The sequence below is a fragment of the Piliocolobus tephrosceles genome, chromosome 1 (assembly GCF_002776525.5).
Source record: "Piliocolobus tephrosceles isolate RC106 chromosome 1, ASM277652v3, whole genome shotgun sequence".
NCBI classification, from domain to species: domain Eukaryota; kingdom Metazoa; phylum Chordata; class Mammalia; order Primates; family Cercopithecidae; genus Piliocolobus; species Piliocolobus tephrosceles.
In genome coordinates this window covers 85,839,852-85,860,441 of record NC_045434.1, presented here as the reverse complement: position 1 = coordinate 85,860,441, position 20,590 = coordinate 85,839,852, and the positions used below count along the sequence as shown (strand labels likewise).

The following is a 20,590-nucleotide window of genomic DNA, read 5'->3' as shown; positions in this document are numbered from 1 at the left end:
CTCAATGGTGACCCTCAGGTAAGACCAAGGGGCCTTGTGTTTCAGCAAAGCCTGGGCAACTGTAATGCACGGCTCCTAAGATTCCATGACATTCCCACCTTCTAATTCTGTTATTGCAACTGTAGACCATTACCTGGCACTATCTGCCTCACTCTTGTCGGAGTCTGAGCTACAGGCAGTGCCTTTGGCTCAAATGTCTGGCATCTCAGACCCTGTTTTTGTGGTTAAGGACTCTAAAGTGCTGTGGGGGGTGATAAAGTTTTTCTCAGCGGTAAGATAACAATTCCAGTTATTGTCACCCCTCAGTCCTGATCAAACCTATTTGATTTCACCAGTTTTCAACCCATTATGTGTTTGAGTTTCTTCTCCCTAGTCCCTGGCTCTACCTCTTCTGGCACAAATGTCAGCATGACTGTTTCCGCCAGCCTTTTGTCGAGTGAAAGGGCAGAGATGAACATCCTAGAATCAACCAAGAATTGCGCTTACAGCTGGCAGAGAGCAGACAGCAGTTCTGAGACCTCAAAGAGAAATTTCCTATACCTCAAACTACTACCTACTCCCTGGCCAACCAGCTGAAGAAGTACAGTAAGTTCTATAGGTTCACTATATCAAAAATGATGAATGATTACCCATCTTCTCCCTGAGAGGTGAAATGCTCTCTTAATCAAAATTAATTTCATCCTTTCCATGCTTCTAGGAAAAAAGAAGAGGGTATTTTAACCTCATTTTCTTAAAGATGGAAAACAGAGGCACAAAGTATTCAGCAGCTTTTCCATGTTTGTAATTTGGTGTGGGGTGGAACTAGAGTTAAAATACCAGTTATTGGTGTCTGACATAGGAACAGAACCACCTGTTTTTCTCAGCAAGAGGCTAAATTGTGTTTACGAGAATTCTCTCTGTACCATATAAGATCTTGCAGACAAATAGCATCTAATCTGTGGCTTTACGTATCTGGGACTAATGAATTTCCATTCAATTCAGGCTGTTGAGGCCTGATAGGCAAAGTTCCATGCTGAGAACCCTGGTGGAAACGTGGTGATAGCACACAGTAGCAACTCCAAGTAGCTTAAAGAGCAGTCTGCACCTAATAGAAATTGTGGCATCCATAAGTGACAGCATCAAGAGCAAGGAGTACCCTGGTGAGAGGAAAATCCTGCTTCCTGCGGCACAGGCTGTTATTTCTCTTTTTTTTTTTTTTTTTGAGATGGAGTTTTGTTTTTGTTGCCCACATTGGAGTGCAATGGCCCAATCTCAACTCACCACAACCTCCGCCTCTCGGGTTCAAGCGATTCTCCTGCCTCAGCCTCCGAAGCAGCTGAGATTACAGGCATGCGCTATCATACCCAGTTAATTTTTGAATTTTTAGTAGAGATGGGGTTTCTCCATGTTGGTCAGGCTGCTCTCGAACTTCTGACATCAGGTGATCCACCCGCCTCGGCCTCCCAAAGTGCTTGGATTACAGGCGTGAGCCACGGCACCTGGCCCAGGCTCTTATTTCTAAAGAGGAAAAAAGAGAGCTCCCAAGACTTTGTGGAGGTAGCAGTGTGTGAAGCAGGAACCTTGGGTCAGTTTCCTGGGCTCCATCCAAGTTGCTCGCCTTCTCTGTGCCTCAGTTTCCTCATCTGTTCATGGGTGTTATAATAATACCTACCTCGGTAAATTGCTGCAATGAATTACACCACCTGTTGCTTGTAAACCTCCTGGAACAGTTGTTGGCACAGAGTAAACACTATTAGTTCTTCATTCTACTGTTTCTAACTTAACAGAAATTTGATTAGTATTTGGGCATGCTTCCTTCATGGCCTTATGGTCTTATGCCTCATATTTTATGCAATTATATCCAGATATGATTTTTAAAATCTTGAACATATTGGTGCTTAAAATTCCCAGTTAAAAAAAAAATCAGTCCGGTGAACACAGAAAATCTGAGACAGGTCTCAGTTAATTTAGAAAGTTTATTTTGCCAAGGTTGAGGATGCACCCGGGACACAACCTTAGGAAGACCTGACGGTGCCCAAGGTGGTCACGAGACATCAATTAATGTATGTAAGAAGTACATTTGTTCAGTCTGGAAAGGCGGGACAACTTGAAGCAAAGGCAGGAAGACCCAAATTGTATGATTTCTGAGCACTCTAAGTGTAAGCAGAAATTAACACCAGCTGGTTAAATGCTTATTTTAGTCGTTTAAAAGGAAATTGCAAGATACAATCCCAAACCAGTTTCTTACCTGGTGATTGGTCTCAGGCTGTAGACTGCTCTCCAGCATCCTAGAAGCAGGAAAAACAACTCATCTTCCCTGTTAGAAGAAGTGAGCTCGAACTTCATAAAGGAGTTACCTGCATTCCATTGTCATGGAAGCAGGAGAACTTGCCTTCCTGTTGACAGCAAGCAAAACTCCAGGAAAAAAAAGAGTTGTACAGTAAAATAAATTTAAGATCTCAACCAAATTTGGGTAGATTAAGGATTCTCTGGAGGGGGTGCTGTCAGACCTCAGCAAATTGTCCTATTGGCTTGAGCCATGAAGTTAGTCCATGCTGGTACCAAGCACTGACACATTTGTCAAAGGTCAGGGGCATCTCCACTCAGAATCCCCCAGTGGTGGTTACCAAAATGTGAACCCAACAAATCTGAGACAGGTCTCAGTGAATTTGGAAGGTTTATTTTGCCAAGGTTAAGGATGCGCCAGGACATAGCCTCAGGAAGACCTGAAGACATGTGCCCAAGGTGGTCGGGGCATAGCTTAGTTTCAGGCATTGGGAGACGTGAGACATGAATCAATATATGTAAGAGGTAAATTGGTTCTGTCTGGAAAGACAGGAAAACTTGAAGCAAAGGCAGGAAAACTCAAAGTGGAGAGGAAGCTACCAGGGAAGGGAGCTTCCAGGTCACAGATAGGTGACACACAAATGGTTACATTATTTTGAGTATGTGATTAGCCTTTCCAAAGGAGGCAAATCAGATATGTATCTATCTCAGTGAGCAGAGGAGTGACTGAATAGAATGGGAGGCAGGTTTGCCCTAAGCAGTTCCCAGCTTGAGTTTTCCTTAGTGACTTTGGGGGCCCAGGATATTTTCCTTTCGCAGTCTCATAGTCCTAGAAGCCTTCCTAGCTGTATAGAAAATCACTATTTCATTCCCCAGTGCAGGAGAGGCTGAAGGCTTGGGAAAGCGTCCCATGATTCAGAGTCAGACCTCAGGCTGACCCTGCCTCCTGCCAGGTGAATCGTCTTGTCGAGTTGCTTCATGTGCCCCTGAGCTTCTTTTTTCCTATGTGTAAGTGGGGAGTATCAGATGCCAGAAAGTCAGGAGGCTGAAGAGCAAAGATGTGGAAATCCCTGCCTATAGCCTGGAACTGGGGACAGTTTTGTCCTTGGGATGGACCTGGCTCCTGCCCCGTAGGCAGTGACCACAGCAGCATGTGCAGCCTTCCACTGAGGCAGGCATGTCTGTCTTAGAATATGAAGAGTACAAAGACCTGATAAAATCTATGCTGAGGGATGACTGAAGTTCAAGGAGGAGAAGCTGGCAGAGAAGCTCAGGCAAGTGGAGGAGCTCAGCTGAGGGGGCCCCGTGGGGGCAGGCAGGTGGGCAGGTGTGTGAATCTCGGTACAGCAGCTCAGCGGGGAGAAGTAAGAGCTAAGCTGGGCCAGGGGAAGGGCAGGAATTGCCATGGCAGGCACATGTCACACAAATATTTATAAAACAGAGAACAATAATAGTAAGTTATGGGTTGCCTCGTTTTCTCTTTTTCAAACAAGTAATTGTTGAGGTGAAATTTGCATAACACAAAATTAACCAAAGGAAAGTGAACTACCCAGCAGCAGTTAGTATACTCAAAATGCTGTGCGATCACCACTGCATTTACTCTTAGTCAGAATGACCTCCTGACTGACTTGGGCTTCTCATTTGTTCAACCAATATTGCCTTCTCGACCTTGTCATTCTTTTCTTTTTTCATCTTTCCAGTTGTACCTGGCCACATTTCTGTGCACAGCTTTGTGTCCAGTCACTGAATACTGCACTGTGTGTATTTTAACATGAAAATGTCCACAACCAAAATGAGAAATTGAAGGAAAATCCTTTTGGAACTCATTTGGTTACAGAAGAAAAAGATGAATGGAATGCTGAAAAATCTTCCTGGAGCTCTCTCTCTCTCTGTTGCAGAGGGGAAGACCTGTTTTTAAATAAAAAAATATATTTTCCTTTCCTTTGCCACAGGCATTTCCGTTAACATGTACTGACTTTCTGCATGGAGGGCTCCTTTGTTGCAATATTAGAATGGATCACTCATCCCTTTCCACTGTTAAATTTTCTCTACTATTCCACCTTAGGCAATATACAGTCTCTGTTCACTCTCAGACCTGAGAGCTGGCCCAGTTACAGGACATGTTACAGGAAGGGAGAGATGCCTTCCGCTCGCTGAATCAGCATCTCAAGGTCCTTCTCACTCCTGATGATTCTGACAACTCCCAGGGGCAGGACCTCTGAGATCAGGCTGGCAGAGCACCTTGTCCACAAGCTCAGCCCAGGTAAGGTGACCACAGGCCCTGATGACACAAAGCCCAGGCTTATGAGAGACTCTACACCTCTATACCTTCACAATGACAGTTATATCGGTGGTGTTTCTTTCCGTTAAACATATATGGCCATGACATGACCAGGACATCCTGGGTAGGAACAGAGGTAAGAAGTCCATGGGGTTAGAGGTCACAGTATTGCAAATGTCTCCTCCTCCTTAATAGTCATGTCTTTGGAGCAAGAGGTCATACCCATTCAGTTTTAAAGGACAGGAAGGAGGCTATGACAGAAGGCAAGTTGTTAGAGTAAAAAGAGTCCAGGACTAAGAATGAAGGTTCCCAGGCTGTATCTTCAGCAATGTCCTTAGTAACTGTGGGTGAGTGATTGATTTATCCTTTCTGGATTTCTTTGTCTAAACCTGGAAAGGGGTCAGATTGTCTCTTCAATGGTAGATACAGCATTCAAATATGGGAACAATTATGATTACCTTTCAAAATGAGATGAAGCCCCTCACCGTGTGGTGTTGCAGAAGGCACTTGATGTGGGGGCATTTGGTGGTAGGAGGTGCTTCAGACTGGAGCACTCCCCATGGAGAGAATGTCCCTGAATAACACAGCAGAAGCCAACTTGGAGGGCTTGTGAAGTCTCCCAATGCATGAAGAAAGGTGGGATAAGGTTGTTTGTTCTCCCCTAAGAGAAAGAAATAGATTCTAAATGTGAGAGCTGTGACGGGACACCAAGCCTGTGCCTGGGAATCAGATCTGTGGCAGGATGGGGGAGACAGCTGCCAAAGTCCAGAAAGATGCTGGACAAGCCTCCAGTGATATGGGCAGCAAAACGTCTTTTCAATATTTGGCCACAGCTTGATGGTGACCCTCCAGATCAGAAATGCATTGCCTGATGGATCAGGAAACCATGGCAGAGCATTTTATTAAAGATAAAACATGAGAGCTTTCAGTCCAACGCTGACCCATCATAGATGTTCATGTCTCTGTGCACATAGGGCTCACTGTGCTTGCAGAGTGTGAAGTGAGGAATATCTAAATGGAAACTTCTGTATTTGTTTGCAGAGAATGATGAAGGTGATAGTGGAAATGATAAAGATGAGGAGATTCATAAAGTACAAGAATCACCAGTCCCCAGCTTACATTGAACAATCAGGAGCGGGTAGTGGGTGGATTTCACAATATTATTTTTTTAAAAAGACCCAGAAGGGCCTACAGTGGCTCAAGAGCCTGTATTCCTTTGGTCACAGTATTTAAATGCAACCCAGTTTTGGCACACGGTATAGCAGCTGTATGGTTCTCCATGTGTGTATCTCTGTGTGTGTCATGCCTGCACACACAGCGATAGCTGAGCCTCCGTGCTCCTCAGCTTCTATCTTCCCAGTGCAATGAACACCAACTGCTCCCTTCCTCTTTGGCTCCCATGGCATCCACAATCTCTTGCAGAGAAAGGAGGAGTGCCTGTTCCCTCTTACAGGGAGCCACCTGTTTGCTTTTTGGGACAATTCTCTTATACCTCTGTCAAAACTGGCTAGGACTCCCTGGGTCCAATTGAGGGTCCAATCTCTCTGTGTTTAATCTTTTGTCATCTCCCCGCTGGCTCATCAGGGAGGTGCTGAAGGCTGAAGAAAAGTAAGTCCCTGAGGACTCACTGGAGGAATGTGCCGTCACTTGTTCAAATAGCCATAGCCCTTCTGACTCCAACCAGCCACACAGGAACACCAAAATCACATTTGAGGAAGACAAAGTCGACTCTGCACTGGTTGTAGACAGTGAATGAATGGGAGGATGAATGGGAGGATGCTCTACACATTCTCCCAGGTAGACTCTATATTCTCTGCCCCTCATACCTCTGTCTAGGCTGAGGAAGATCAACTCTGAAAAAGAGCTCTATACAAACAAATTGGTTCGAATCAGAAATTAGAATGGGGTACTAAACACAGATGTCAGGTGGTTTAGGGAGTTTTCCTCTCCTCCTCAGCCCTGTCTCCCTGTCCCCAGTGTCATGGACCCTAGGCAATTGGGATAAACTCATAGTCACCTTTGTCCAGGAGGTATACAGGAGGTATCTATCAAGACTTCTAGCTTGGATCCAATATCTCTCATCATCTGTCATTATATCATCTGTCCCTGAACAAAGTCCATGGAGTTTTTATGCCTTTTTAAGGAAACTGGCAGCCTTGCCTTTGTATTTGGAGATATTGTTCCCCTAGTTTTACTGCTCTCAGCTTCAGTCTTGATCTCCTTTAAGTCAGCTTGCTTAGCTGCACAGTCACCTTTAAACCAGGATGGAAACATTTATTTTTTACCTTGCTGATATGTCTCCATAGGCTGGGCCCTGAGTTCTCCACCCCATCAATGGCCAATGTTTCTTTGTAGCATCACAGATTTTTTTTTTTTTTTTTTTTTGAGACAGAGTCTCACTCTGTCACCCAGACTGGAGTGCAGTGGCACAGTCTTGGCTCACTACAACCTCTGCCTCCTGGGTTCAAGCGATTTTCTTGCCTCAGCCTCCTGAGTAGCTGGGACCAGAGGTGCACACCACCATGCCTGGCTAATTTTTATATTTTTAATCTGGGACATTTGCTTTGAATTGATGGGAAAAGTAAGGCATAACTATTTCCACAAACTTGGGATAAATGATTCTGGGATAACGATCTAGCAGAATAGGGACATTTCACCCTTGGTTCAGCAATGCAAACCAAAGAACCTCTATCATGACTGGCTTTCAGGCCTCCTGAAGTATGTCTCTCACATTGTCCTGTTCTCATGCTGAGGAGCCTGAGGTCCCTGTGTGGGGATTAGACAGTGGACTGTTATGGGTATAGGTGAATTGGCTTATTTTGTTTGTTCCTGTCTGAATTTATTGCAGGAATTAAAAAGGACCAAGAAGAGGAAGAAGACTAAGGCCCACCATGCCCCAGGTAACTTTGAGCAATTGTGAACAGCTAATTCTGTGTTGACACCTGGAGACTCCTGGTTCAGGCAAAACAGAGCAGGCCGACAATATGGATTACATCTTTTCAACCAAGCCTGAATTATTCCTAACTATTGCTGTTGATTTTCATGGCAGTAGATATTTAGGTTTCCATTTCCTCCTCCCCTTATCATTTACTAACCTACCATAGGTTGACCATACTTCAAAAGCTGTATTCTCATGGTGACTGCATGGAAACTTGAGCACATTTTATGGAAAAGTATTGAGCGCATTCTTTTCATGATCACTGTATGCTGTGTGTCCTGAGGGCACTAACTCAAAGTGTCCTGTTACTCCCTCATCAGTGTGTCACCTGGACAATTCACTGAGCTCTCTCTCTCTCTGTCTTTCTCTTTCGTCCTTTTCCATTTGGCCCTGTTCTGTCCCAACATATAGCCAGTAATTTGTTACCTCATTAATGGATCTATCCTTTTCTTTTTATAACTACTTCCTTATGCTACCCATGAAATCTACCTGGAGCTCTGAGGTGTCTGATTTTCCCTGGCTGACTCTTTAGTTTTTCCTACTTCTCCAGGCTCAGCAGGGAGCTGCTGGAAGGGGAAGAGCCTGAAGTCTTGCGGGACTCACTGGATAGATGTTATTCGACTCCTTCCAGTTATCTTGAACTGCCTGACTCATGCCAGCCCTACAGAAATGCCTTTTACTCATTGGAGGAACAGCATGTTGGCTTGGCTCTTTACGTGGACAGTAGGTTCCTTACTATGAAGGTGATAAGGCTCCACCTGGTCTTCCGGATAGGGGTCATATTCCTGCACCAAGCAGCCCTTACTGAGCTGAGAGATGTTGCCACAGGCAGGACCTATAGGCACAGGTAGGTTTGAGTGAAACTCTAGTTCCAGTTGGAAGCCCAGACATAGGATGGATCAGTGGGCATGGCTCTATTTCTATTCTCAGACCATGCAGTGGCAACCTGTGCTCAGTCTGAAGACACTGGACCCAAGTTAGGTGTGACACGTTCACATAACTATGCAGCACATGCCGGGAGTGATCTGTCAGACATTCTAATTTGAACCACATCTCTCTGGGTAGCTACAAAGTTCCTCAGGGATTTCATTTTGTAGGCAAGTCTCTGAGCTTCTATACCTGCTCAAGATCAGTGTCATCTTTGTGTACAGCTCATGGAAAGGTGTTACCCTGGTTTTAATTAACCTAACCCCATTCTTTGTATCTTCAATGTCTGCTTTTTTAACTGATGTGTCTGTTACCTTTTGTTTTGGTTTTGGAAGCAGGACTGAGCCTTGTCACTTTTTGATGCTATGAATAACCAATGTTTTTTTATAGAACCAAAGACTTATTTTTGACTCAAGGGTTTGTTGATTTTCTCCCTCATTGTAATTTCAGTGTCTAAAATCCTCACCTTCGTGAACAAGCTGGGTATTTGATGAGACAGGGCTGAATACTGCAGTTTTTTTTTTTTTTTTCCGGAAATTATTTTGGGTGTTTGCTTTGAATTGACAGGGAAAATATTGCATAACTGTTGGCACAAACTCGGGACAGATGATACTGGGATAATGATCTACCAGAACAGGGGACATTTCACCCTTAGGTTCAGAGATGAAAACCAAGGAATCTGTATTATGTCTGGCCCTCAGGCCTCCTGGAATACGTCTCTCACAGAGTTCTCTTCTCATGCTGAGGAGACAGATGTTCCTGCTTTAGGGTTGACAGTGGATTGTCGGATGAATAGGGGAATAGACTTAATGTGTCTGTCCCTCTCCACTTTGTTGCAGACATTGAAAAAAATCAAGAAGAAGAAGACCAAGACCCACCATGCCCCAGGTAACTTTGAGCAATTGCAGACATTTAATTTATTGTTGATACCTGGAGATGCCAGATACAGGGAAAACGGAACATACCTGTCCATTCATTCAGCCAACCATGAAATCGCCATATTAGTCATGTTAAGGTTATCAGTGTGGAATAATTATTAAACAGGATTATTAGTTAATATTAATATTATTGGTACAATATTAATAAAGTTGCCTCTTTTCATTTTACACCTGTATTTGTATTTGTTTCTCTTGTTAATTCCTTCAAAATTGTACTAATCTTTATTCAGTTGACTTTGTTGAACTGATCGATCACATTTTCTGCAGTTTCCCTTTCTGCCTTTTTGGCTTAAAGTGAACTTGAGATGCTCATCCGACGTCTGCCTCTTTGCCATTATATTTGCAAATATCTGAGAGCAGGAATGTGAATACAAATAATTCATATCATGCCAAAATTTTGAGAACAAGAGATGTTGAGGTCCCATAACACTGTCAGTCTACGAAGACACTGGGGCCTGTTGCGTGTGCCATGTCATAGCTCTTTGGTACAGGAATCATTCCGTCTCCTTCCTTTCCAGCTCACTGTCTACCCAGGACACTGAGCACCTGCTGCTCTCTCTCCTGCTGGAGACAGAGAAGGATCATTCTCTGCCCGAGGGGACTGTTTTTTGCTTCCTCTGGCATCTCCTGTCAGACTCTCTGTAGAACCAGTTGGGCACTGTGGTTTCTGTTCCCTCTGGTGTTTCTCTTCTGTGTTCTTCATCCACCAGGCTGAGCCCGGAGCTGCCAGAGGTGGAGGACCAGGGCGCCCCGCAGGACTCCCTGGATGAAGTTTACTTGACTCCTTCACTTCCCCCTGACCTGTCTGACTGCCAGCAGCCTTACAGCAGCACATGTGCTCATTGGAGGATCAGCTCGCCTGCTCTGCTCTGGATGTAGCCTATGAGTACTCCAGCCCGAAGGTCACAAAGCTCTACTATTCTCCCAGGCAGCCTCTATGTATTCTGTTTCCTGTAACTTGTGCAGGTGAGATGGATCATCTCTGCAGGCAGCCCCTGTAAATTCAGAGTGTTTTGAATCTGATTCTTGGATCCAGTTTTAAGCTCAGACATTCAATGGGTAGAACCCCCTTCTCTTGTGCCAGGTGATTCCTCTGTCACTCGACTCCTTCTCACAAGAGCAGGCTGTAGGTATCAAAACAGGTCAGAGAGGGGAATGATGAGGGATCACTGCATACTCTCGGCCACAACAGCTCACCTAGAGAATTTTGTATAACAGACTTCATTCCTTAAGATAGGGCATCTTTCTTTTCAGACATTGTGTTGAGCAGCACCCTTCTCATCACATATCCTGAACAGCGCCCTTCTCCCTTCTCTGGCCATCCACCTGTGCTGGCAGTTTTCCCCCATTATTTTGGAGGGCTGTTTCATGATTCCTGTGTTTCAAGCCAGATTCTCTACTACCTGCTCTGAGGTGGCTTCCCTCCACTGAAGCAGTTAGCGTCCCTTCCTCCGTGCATGGCCATGGCTTGCATCCTCTGTAGAGCCCCGGTGGATTCTTTTATGTGTGGGTTTGTGGTTTCAATCATGTGTCGTCTCAGTGCTATGTTCTCATGTAAACCATCAACAACTAGTGTCCCTGATCAGGTGCTGGCCTAACTGATGAGCAAAGCGCAGTGGTTCTCATCCCCATGATCTCCAGCAAACCCTTCCTGTGAGCAAGTGCCCCTTGAGGTTGCAGTTTCATAGGGTGTGTAAGGAAAATAAAACAATTTTCTTCTCACTCATTCTGGCTTTTATACCATTATTATGGGAATTTCATGTGGATTGTTAGTAGTTTTACCCATCAAAACTCTTGTAGGACGAGCAAGTAACTGTGTGATGTCCCCCATCTGAATATGTTGTAATGAGAGTAGTGACTGAAACTTTTGTCTTCCATTCTGTTTTGGTCAGTAAGCACCTTTCCTGCTGGAACCATCCTCTTTCCCGTGTTTCATTTCTCCTTCAGTTTCAAAGAAGCAAAGGCTTTTGTAGGATCACAGCAATTCATAAAACGAAGTAAAATACACATCGCCCTTCCACCTGTTGTACACCTTGCCCTTGGCCAAGCAAGCTCTGTCCTTGCTATAATCCATACAGGGCTCAAGAGGCACTCCCAAGTGGGCAGTGGCATCTCCATGTTAGAGCTGAAGATGCTGAGGCTCAGCAAGGTCCCTTTGCTTGCCCAGGATGCCCCGACTAGTCACAGTGAGAGCACGGGCCCCACGTCTGCCTGACTCCATGGTGCGGTTGCTGTCATTTCTCTGCAGTGGGATCTCTCAGAGACTGGGCTAGGATGGGTGCTCAAGATTTTTCCCTTTGTAGCAAATTTGTTGGAAATGATTTCAAGCTGAAACAGAAAATTTGCTGGTCTGGTACAAAGAACTCCTATATTCCCTGACGCACGTAACCCAGTGATAAACACCTTGGTGCACTTTGTGAGCAGAACCAGTGGTTCCTCCAGTCCCCCCAGGGGGACCTATAGCTCTAGAAGGTGCTTACTGGAAAACTTCTCAGGGGGTGAAAGGTGCTGATCTGTTCCTACCTTGTATCACTTGGGTTTCTGCTCTCAACATGGCAGTGTTGGAGCCCTTGTAAAGTTACTGGGCTTTGTCTCAGGAACACCCCAGTCAGGACCAGGCTGCCTGGATGAGGAAGGGAAATGCTCAGACACATGTCTCAGAAGTGAGATGCCTGTGATATGGGCTGGCTCTGCCAGGGCATCATGAAACATAGGCCAGGAGAGGCCACATTCATCCATGCAGACAGGCTGAGATGCATGAATGCACTGTCTCAGTTACACCAGGAGGCATTGTGTGTGGGTTCCGATGATAACCTGTGAAGAGTCTGTACTGTGCACAGCTGTGATCCCAGTCGTGGTGCCAGAATTGATGTGTTCCACCCATCCTCTCGCTTCAGGGAAAGTCACAGTAGAATCAGCGAGAATACAACCTAAATCATAACTTGATCACTTATTGAGGACTTTTCCCCACCCGCTCAACTAATAATATGTACAGTGTTTCAGAAGTTTGAGATGTTTTTTGTTTTCTTCTGAAAATGCAAAGAATATTAAAAGTATAAGCTTAAGAAGACTTAGTATTCTGAGAAAGAGAGATAAAAGGACCTAACAAAATTAAGTGTTTAGAATTAAAAACATTCCTAGACATTGATTCTAAATCACACATGCAGAGGACAAGAATGGGAAGCCTGGGTTTGACCAGCCTTCCCCAACCAGATTTGTCCTTTTGAGATGTTTCCCCATCTGCCCAATATGAACTACCATGAAGTCGCATTGAATGTCATAAGTGATGGTTAATGATCAGTAAACTGTGCCCTGAGCAACTAAGGAGGCCACATGAGGTGGAGCGAAGGGCTCAGGGACAAAGACCCAGAAGCTGGAAAGCACTCCATGCAGGGCTGTGCCAGGGAGGGGCCAGCCTGACTCCAATGAAGAGTCTGTATGAGGGAGGGATGGGAGGTGATGCTGGATAGGAACATGGAGCAGAAGTTAGAAGGAGCACAAAGGCAGGGTGAGTGGGGAGAGTCATGCAGTGGGCAGTGGAGAGAGAGGTTTCAGAAGCAGAGTAGGAATGTGGAAAGAACAGGATTTCTTGGCAATAAAATTGCAGAGATAATTGCTAGTGTGGAGATGGCAGAATCAGAGATAGCAGTTGGGGGTGTGTATGAAGCCAGGCATCAGTGATGAGTCTGTGCTCTCAGGAAGATGAAAGACAACAGATAGATGGAAGGCATTTTTAATAAAACGTAGAGAAATCTTGGTGAGAATGAGGATGTACAGAGGGGAGGAGAGAGAGGAGCCCTGCAGGAACGTGGATCAGGCCCTGCACGCCCCATCCGTCTTCTGAGGCAGATCTGGACTGGCGTGAGGCCACTGGAAGTCTTTTCTTAGTTCACTTTCTGAGAGCGTGATTTCCTCTTCCTGTGGAAATAGCGATAATTTTTATGAGGGGTGCTGCTCGGACCCCACTGGAGGAGCGGGTAAGATGAGGACTGTGCTCCGTGTTATCTCCCTACAGAACCACACATGCTGATCAGTAATACCTGTGGCCCCTAAGTGTCCGTGAGGGGACTGGTCCCTCTACAACATTGCTTATGGCTGCGGACACCCACTATATGGCAACAAGATGTATATGTGTGGGTAGGTGGCAAAACCATTACAGGCAACAGAAATTCAAAATGTTCCAGAACCCTAAAAAGTTCAACTCATGAAGTATTTGGCCTATTGCAGGGGGCCCCAAGCCCCCAGGGCTGTGGTCAGCTACCTGTCCTGGGCCTGTTAGGCACCAGGCCGCACAGCAGGATATGAGCAGCCGGCAATCGAGCATTCCAGCCTGAGCCCCGCCTCCTGTCAGATCAGCGGTGGCATTAGATTCTCATAGAAGCACAAACCCTATTGTGAACTGTGCATGAAAGGGATCTAGATTGTGCGCTCCTTATGAGAATGTAATTAATGCCTGATGATCTGAGGTGGAACAGTTTCATTCCGAAATGATCCTTCCCTCTTCTCACGTCCCCTACCCCTGATAGAAGGAAAAATTGTCTTCCATGAAACCAGTCCCTGGGGCAAAAAGTTTGGAGACTGCTGGTCTACAGTGTCCCAAAACCCTTTTCTACGGTTCCTTCCCAAAGCCTGGAGGCTCTGAGTCCTCCTCTGTTCTTATACTCTTGTGTGTTGAGAAAAACAGCATTTGCTATGCTCTGAAGGCTCTCTAGAACATTCTTTCTAGGCTGCAGGATGGAGATTAATAATAACAGAATAATCGGCATGGCCTTGTTAGCCAATCCAAAGTCCTCTGGGCTGAAGTGGGGGATTTTCACTTCAGTGACATCCAGCCTGGGTACCTTCCATCTCAGCATCCCCAGGCACAGACAGGAAGTGACATCACCCATTTACATGATGTCTGTCTTTGTGGCCTGGGCCACTGGGTGGCTCACCTCAGAGGCGGAAATGCCAGAGATGGGTGTTCTGGGCATGATTAACAAAGGGAAAACTGAGAGCGTTCCTACTGAAGCCCCTTCTTCTTTCAGTTCCCACCCAGGCGGCCTGTCCTTACGGACCTTGGAGCGGAGACTTGAGCCACTACCTGTCAGAAGTGCAGGCTTCACAGGCACAGCCAGCGCTGAGAACCCTGGTGCCCAATTGTCTGTGACTGCAGCTGGATCAAGGGTTTGACTGTGGTTATGGCTTAGCCAGGTGGGGCGTTTCCTCCACCACCTGCAGTTTCACAGCCAATGCTGATCCTGGGAAGCAATGGCCCTTCCAAGGTAGGGAAGGAAAGGGGACCAGGAAGCTCTAATCCAGGTGTTGGTGATCATGGTGCTGTGAGGGGAGGAGGCAATGGGGTCTCTTCGTGCTCCCTCAGAGTCAAGTAGAAATCCACAATGTTCCAGCCCAGTGAGGTGAGCAAGAGCCTAGGGTTTAGGATCAAATCTGCTCTCAGGTCCTGGGTTTAACCCTTACTCATTATTCACCTCGGCCAAGTCATTTGTGGTATTGGTCTTTACATCTCAGTTCTGTCATCCGAAAGACCTGAAAAATAATATCTACATTCAATCATTGCTGATAACATTTATTATGATAATTTCCAAAGGGCTAATTCAGTTAAAATTGCTCAATAAATCTATGAATAGATGTTATCTAATTCTGTTATCTTTCTGGTAAGTTAGCACCTAGGAAATGACTTGACATTCGTTGTTTCAACTGAGAAAGAGTAACTGTTAGGATCTCTGCTTTCTAGGGACCCACTTCCTGTGTTTTCTTAGAGTCTCTTTTGCTAGTTTTCTTCCTCTCCGTCAGCATCCCTTTTAAAGTCAATTTTCCCCTATTGAGCACTTTCAGTAACAACCTATTAGGCACATTCAGTAAAAGTGCAAACCCTGGGCCCACAAGTCAGTCTCCTGACATACCCAGCTTCTTGCTCTGTGTTTTTTTCCCCTCTGTTTTGAAATAAAAGAATAAAAGGGCAACCTTCTCATGGAAAGTGTACAAATCTGTCCCTTTTATGAAACTCCATTTAGTTCGTCATCTCCACTCACATCCACGGCCATGTCCTCAGTTTCCTTCTCCCAGCGATCCACTTCTGCTCAGATTTCCTTAAAACCCTGGGTCGTGTTCATCCTTACTCTCCGTCCCACTCAATATCTTCTCCTGGATCCCCTGGGGCTGCCTGGTGCTCATCTGTCAGGCGATGCCCTCAGCTGAGGAATAAGGAGACACAGGTCCTCAGGAGGAGGGAGGGTCACGTGAGGTAATGAGCAACATCTGGGTCCGTGGAGAGGACACATGAAAGATGCTCATTGAGTGTCGGGAGATGTGTAGTCCCTGACATGTGCCCTGATAACTTTGAGTATTTAAACTGATTTCTTCCACTGATGTCTCTTTTGCTTCTCCATGGATTCCCAGTCAGGACTCACCCCGCTGGCTCCAACACTCTCACCTGCTGGCTTCCCCAGGAGTCCAGAGCACTAACCAGGCTCCAGGCAAGAAGACAGAGTGAATGCCTTTTGTTTCATTCTCCTTTACCTGGTGACTTCTCCCTGCTGTCTAATAGGGCCATTTGTTTCTCACCATGTCTTCTCTCTCTCATTCATCTTATATTGCTGAATTTTTTTCGAATTTCAATGGACCAGATTATAGTGTTAGTGATTATAATGTTAATTCAACATCTTCCACATCCCTATGTAATACTTTCTTTCAATAGATTTTTATATATAAATATATGCATTTATGTCATTTGTCATGTACATTATGCATATTTGGCATGTATTTTTAATAAAATGTGTATATATGCTGTATACATATCTGTATGATCGTTTCATCAATATCCCATGTTTAGTCTTTCCAATTCTTTTCTCTCATATGTTCATTTAATGTTGATTTTGCTTGATTTTTAGAATCTCCTCCCTCCCAAAACATAGCCTGTATCCAGTGTGACTTCCTTGCCTTTGCCTTGTCTACCTGGAAGCTACTTGTGTTTATTAATCCTAAGTTTCTTGGATATGTTTGTCAATTGGGATCACCTTTTCCTCCCGGCAATCTTGTCATTACTGGGTGATGCATGAAAAATCAACAATACAGAAAATACCAAAATGTCTTCCTTGACTTCCCTTTATCCCTTGGACTTTCTTGTTCAAGGCCACTTTCCTTCTCTGATGATCCTCTTGGGTGGAAGAGAAAGTCACAGTAAGATCATGGATAACAGTGAACACTGTTAGGTGTGGTTTCATTTTCAGAGTTGGGTTTAGAGCCTTCCCTTGGAATGAAGAACCCTCCCCAGCTGGAAGGTGAGGCTCTTGAAGGCTCAGCTGACAACACACATGGGTATCAAGTCATTGGCCACATTCATGCCTCAAGTGTCCTAAAACCAAAGATGATCAAAAGAAAACTGCCGTTCAGCAAGTGGAGACTGGCATGGAGATTCCCTGGCCTGCAAGCTTAGGGTACAAAGGTAATCACATCTATGGCTCTTAGCTGCACTCACTTATTTCTATGATGACAGCTAATTCTCCCATTGCTTTTCTCTTCCCTATTTGCTCTCTCCAGCAGCTGCTGTCACATCTGTCTGGTCTTACCTCTGTGTCTCATGGGCTGCCACCCTGCCAAGACCTTCCATTCCCATCTGCTCTTTGCTCTCTGAACTCTGCTCTGTTCTCACTGCTACTGTCTTGGGAGTCCCTCTCGCTGCAGAGTTTTGTTGGTCTAGATACTGAGAATATTGCTAAAATGCCTTAAGGTGTAACCAGGTGTGGAATCAACTTCAGGGAATTAGAGAAAATAAGTTGGGCCATGGTTACTTATTGCCTTGTCTACCTGGAAGCTACTTGTGTTTATTAATCCTAAGTTTCTTGGATATGTTTGTCAATTGGGATCACCTTTTCCTCCCGGCAATCTTGTCATTACTGGGTGATGTTTGCTCTCTGTTTGCTAACTCCATCCGTGTAGACGCTCTTGTTTTTCTTTCTTTCCTGAGCCCCTTGGAAAGAATACTTACGATTATATGTGTATATATATATATATATATATAGTTTGTTTGTTTGTTTGTTTTCAGTGCGGAAGGATAGACTGCTCGCAGTGGTTATTGTTAGTTTCTACCCCGTTACATCCTGGATGGTATCCCAAGTGTTTTCGTTGTAGTTAGGAGGCTATGAAATAGAAAGTAACACACTGCTATCCTTGCCGCCAGAGAAACTCTAAGGGTCAGCCATAGTGAGATTGTTTAACACAAGTTAACTAGCGCGAGGGCCCCAGAACTTTCCTTTCTATGTGGGGCTGCTTTTAGCAGAGATTGGTCCATGGTCTCCAGTCTCCTGGGTTCTCACGCTCTGTGAAAATCTTCGTGTTTTTCCGCAGCCTCTAGAGTCACCCTTCACACAGCCTCTGCTTCTAACTGCAGCACCCACAGGTGTTTATAGGATTTCTGTGCTGGAGGGGAATGTGTTCTCACCTCATAGAGCCAGGTAGAAACTCTACGCAGACGGGTGCTGTTCTTTGGGATGAAAGCAGGGTCTTTGGGGCTCTGTGTCCGTCTTCAGTTGTAGACATAACACGCTTACTTTGTGGATGGGAAGGCTCTGAGCCCAGGTGCCCTTGCGTGTATTCACAGAAGCCCGCAGGTCAGAACCGCAGTCTCACCTGTCAGCAGAATGCGCTGCCATCTACTCCAATTACCCGAACGGTAGTTAAATAAATAAATGGGACACATTACAAAACATGAGATAGCGTGGATAATCTCAAAAACCTCATGCCGAGTGATGAAAAGAGTGCATCCTGTGTGGCGCCATCAAGGTGAATTTCTAGAACAGGTAAAATTAACATACAGTGACAGAAACTACATATAGTGACAGAAACTACATCATTGATTGCTGGGGTCAGGGGGAGGGTGGGACTGACTGCAAAGTGCAAAAAAGGACCTTTTGAGTAATAGACATGTCATCAAACTTGAAATGGATGTGTTGTACCATAGTCAACTCACATCTTAATCAACTTAATTGTAAAAAGTAATAAGAAAACCACTCCAGGAGTCGTTGCTGTTGCTGTTTGTGAGCCTGTGGCATGGCTCTGTGGGACTGGAACTTTAAAGACAGCCACAATGGCTGAAAATGGTGATAATGAAAAGATGGCTGCCCTGGAGGCCAAAATCTGTCATGAAATTGAATATTATTTTGGAGACTTCAATTTGCCACGGGACAAGCTTTTAAGGGAACAGATAAAACTGGACGAAGGCTGGGTATCTTTGGAGATAATGATAAAATTCAACAGGTTGAACTGTCTAACAACAGACTTTAATGTAATTGTGGAAACACTGAGCAAATCCGAGGCAGAACTCATGGAAATTAGTGAAGATAAAACTAAATCAGAAGGTCTCCAAGCAAACCCCTACCTGAAGTGACTGAAGAGTACAAAAATGATGTGAAGAAACAGATCTGTTTATATTAAAGGCTTCCAAACTGATGCGATTCTCGATGACATAAAAGAATGGTTAGAAGATAAAGGTCAAGTACTAAATATTCAGATGAGAAGAACATTGCATAAAACATTTAAGGGATCAATTTTTGTTGTGTTTGATAGCACTGAATCTACTAAGAAGTTTGTAGAGGCCCCTGGCCAGAAGTACAAAGACACAGGCCTGCTAATACTTTTCAAGGATGATTACTTTGCCTAAATAAATAAATAAATGAAGTAAGAAAACAAAATAAAGTGGAAGCTAAATTAAGAGCTAAACAAGAGCAAGAAGCAAATCAAAAGTTAGAAGAAGATGCTGAAATGAAATCTCTAGAAAAAAAGATTGGATGCTTGCTGAAGTTTTCAGGTGATTTAGATGATCAGACCTGTAGAGAAGATTTACACATCCTTTTCTCAAATCATGGTGAAATAAAATGGATAGACTTCATCAGAGGAGCAAAAGAGGGAATAATTCTATTGAAAGAAAAAGCCAAGGAAGCATTGGTAAAGCCAAAGATGCAAATAATGGTAACCTACAATTATGGAATAAAGAAGTGACTTGGGAAGTACTAGAAGGGGAGGTGGAAAAAGAAGCACTGAAGAAAATAACAGAAGACCAACAAGAATCCCTAAACATATGGAAGTCAAAAGGTTGCAGATTTAAAGGAAAAGGAAAGGGTAATAAAGCTGCCTATCCTTGGTCTGGTAAAGAAAAAGTACAGTTTCAGGGCAAGAAAATGAAATTTGGTAATGATGAACATGATGAAAATGGTGCAACTGGACCTGTGAAAAGAGCAAGAGAAGAAACAGGCAAACAAGAACCTACATCCAAACAACAGAAAAGAGAAAATGGTGCTGAAGACTGGTAGTTTAGTAAACTAATCTTTTATTCATTTTAAATAGGTTTTAAACTACTTTTGTTTATGGGGGCTTTTAAAAGGAAAACTGAATTAGGTTCACTTCAATGTCCACCTGTGAGAAAGGAAAAGTTTTTTTGTTGTTTAACTTGTCTTTTTTTGTTATCCAAATGAGAATTATTTTGAATGTATAGTTCTGTTTGTGTTATTTCAGATGATTCAAATATCAGAAGGAAGATTCTTCCACTAAATTGCCTTTGTGATATGAGAATATGTTAGTACAAACTAATAAAATATATACTATATGAAAAGAGAAAAAAAAAAAACTCCAAATCTTAATGTCTTCTACTTAATTTAGTGTATGTTTAGCCTTAGAAAAGTGTCTATCTGTGATTGAGAGTGCAGGTTTTCCTTGATTTCTGTTTCTGTCTCTGTGTCTTCAGTTAAATTCATGCACTATTAAATGGAATATTTGTAAAATAGAGTCTAAGCTCAATTTTATAAAAGTATATATAGTTACATATTATCTATATAAATTACATATAAGTATATATACTTTTATAAATATATAATATATATGACAGACTAGCAAGAGAAGAGCATATGTATTTATTTAATGTAAGTTTTACATGACAAGAGTGCCTTCAAAGGAAATGAAGACCTGTGGAAACAGCTAAATCTCAGTTGTTGTTTTTTTTTTTAACAGTATGTTTTATGAAGAGTGGATACTCATGGAGAAGTATGATAAGACAAAAAAAAGTATGACCTAACAGTAAGAAACTGGGGAAAACGTAGCCAGGCCTCTGTGTTCAGGTTCTTCTCTGTGTCCCTATGTCTTCAGACTAAAGGATGCACCTTTCCTGTGAGTACAGAGAGGGCACCTCTCACATGAGAGTGTTATGATCGGCTTCAGGGAATAAAGGCAGGGGGAGGGTGACAGTCA

The 20,590-nt window shown here is 44.0% G+C and overlaps 1 protein-coding gene and 1 pseudogene across 1 annotated transcript; both read left to right on the top strand.

The window, feature by feature from the left end:
* The first annotated feature begins 348 nt into the window (after positions 1-348).
* LOC111527227 (neuroblastoma breakpoint family member 4) lies at positions 349-16,787 on the top strand. The gene is given in 16 exon segments (XM_023193430.1): positions 349-463; positions 466-585; positions 3,456-3,497; positions 3,500-3,584; positions 4,331-4,489; positions 4,491-4,528; positions 5,588-5,657; positions 6,128-6,299; positions 6,301-6,343; positions 6,524-6,587; positions 8,035-8,207; positions 9,251-9,299; positions 10,060-10,181; positions 10,184-10,224; positions 14,361-14,613; positions 16,582-16,787. Coding segments are annotated over 16 exon segments (1,752 nt in total).
* Positions 16,788-18,437: 1,650 nt separating this feature from the next.
* Positions 18,438-19,659, top strand: LOC111527228 (annotated as a pseudogene).
* Positions 19,660-20,590: the final 931 nt, after the last annotated feature.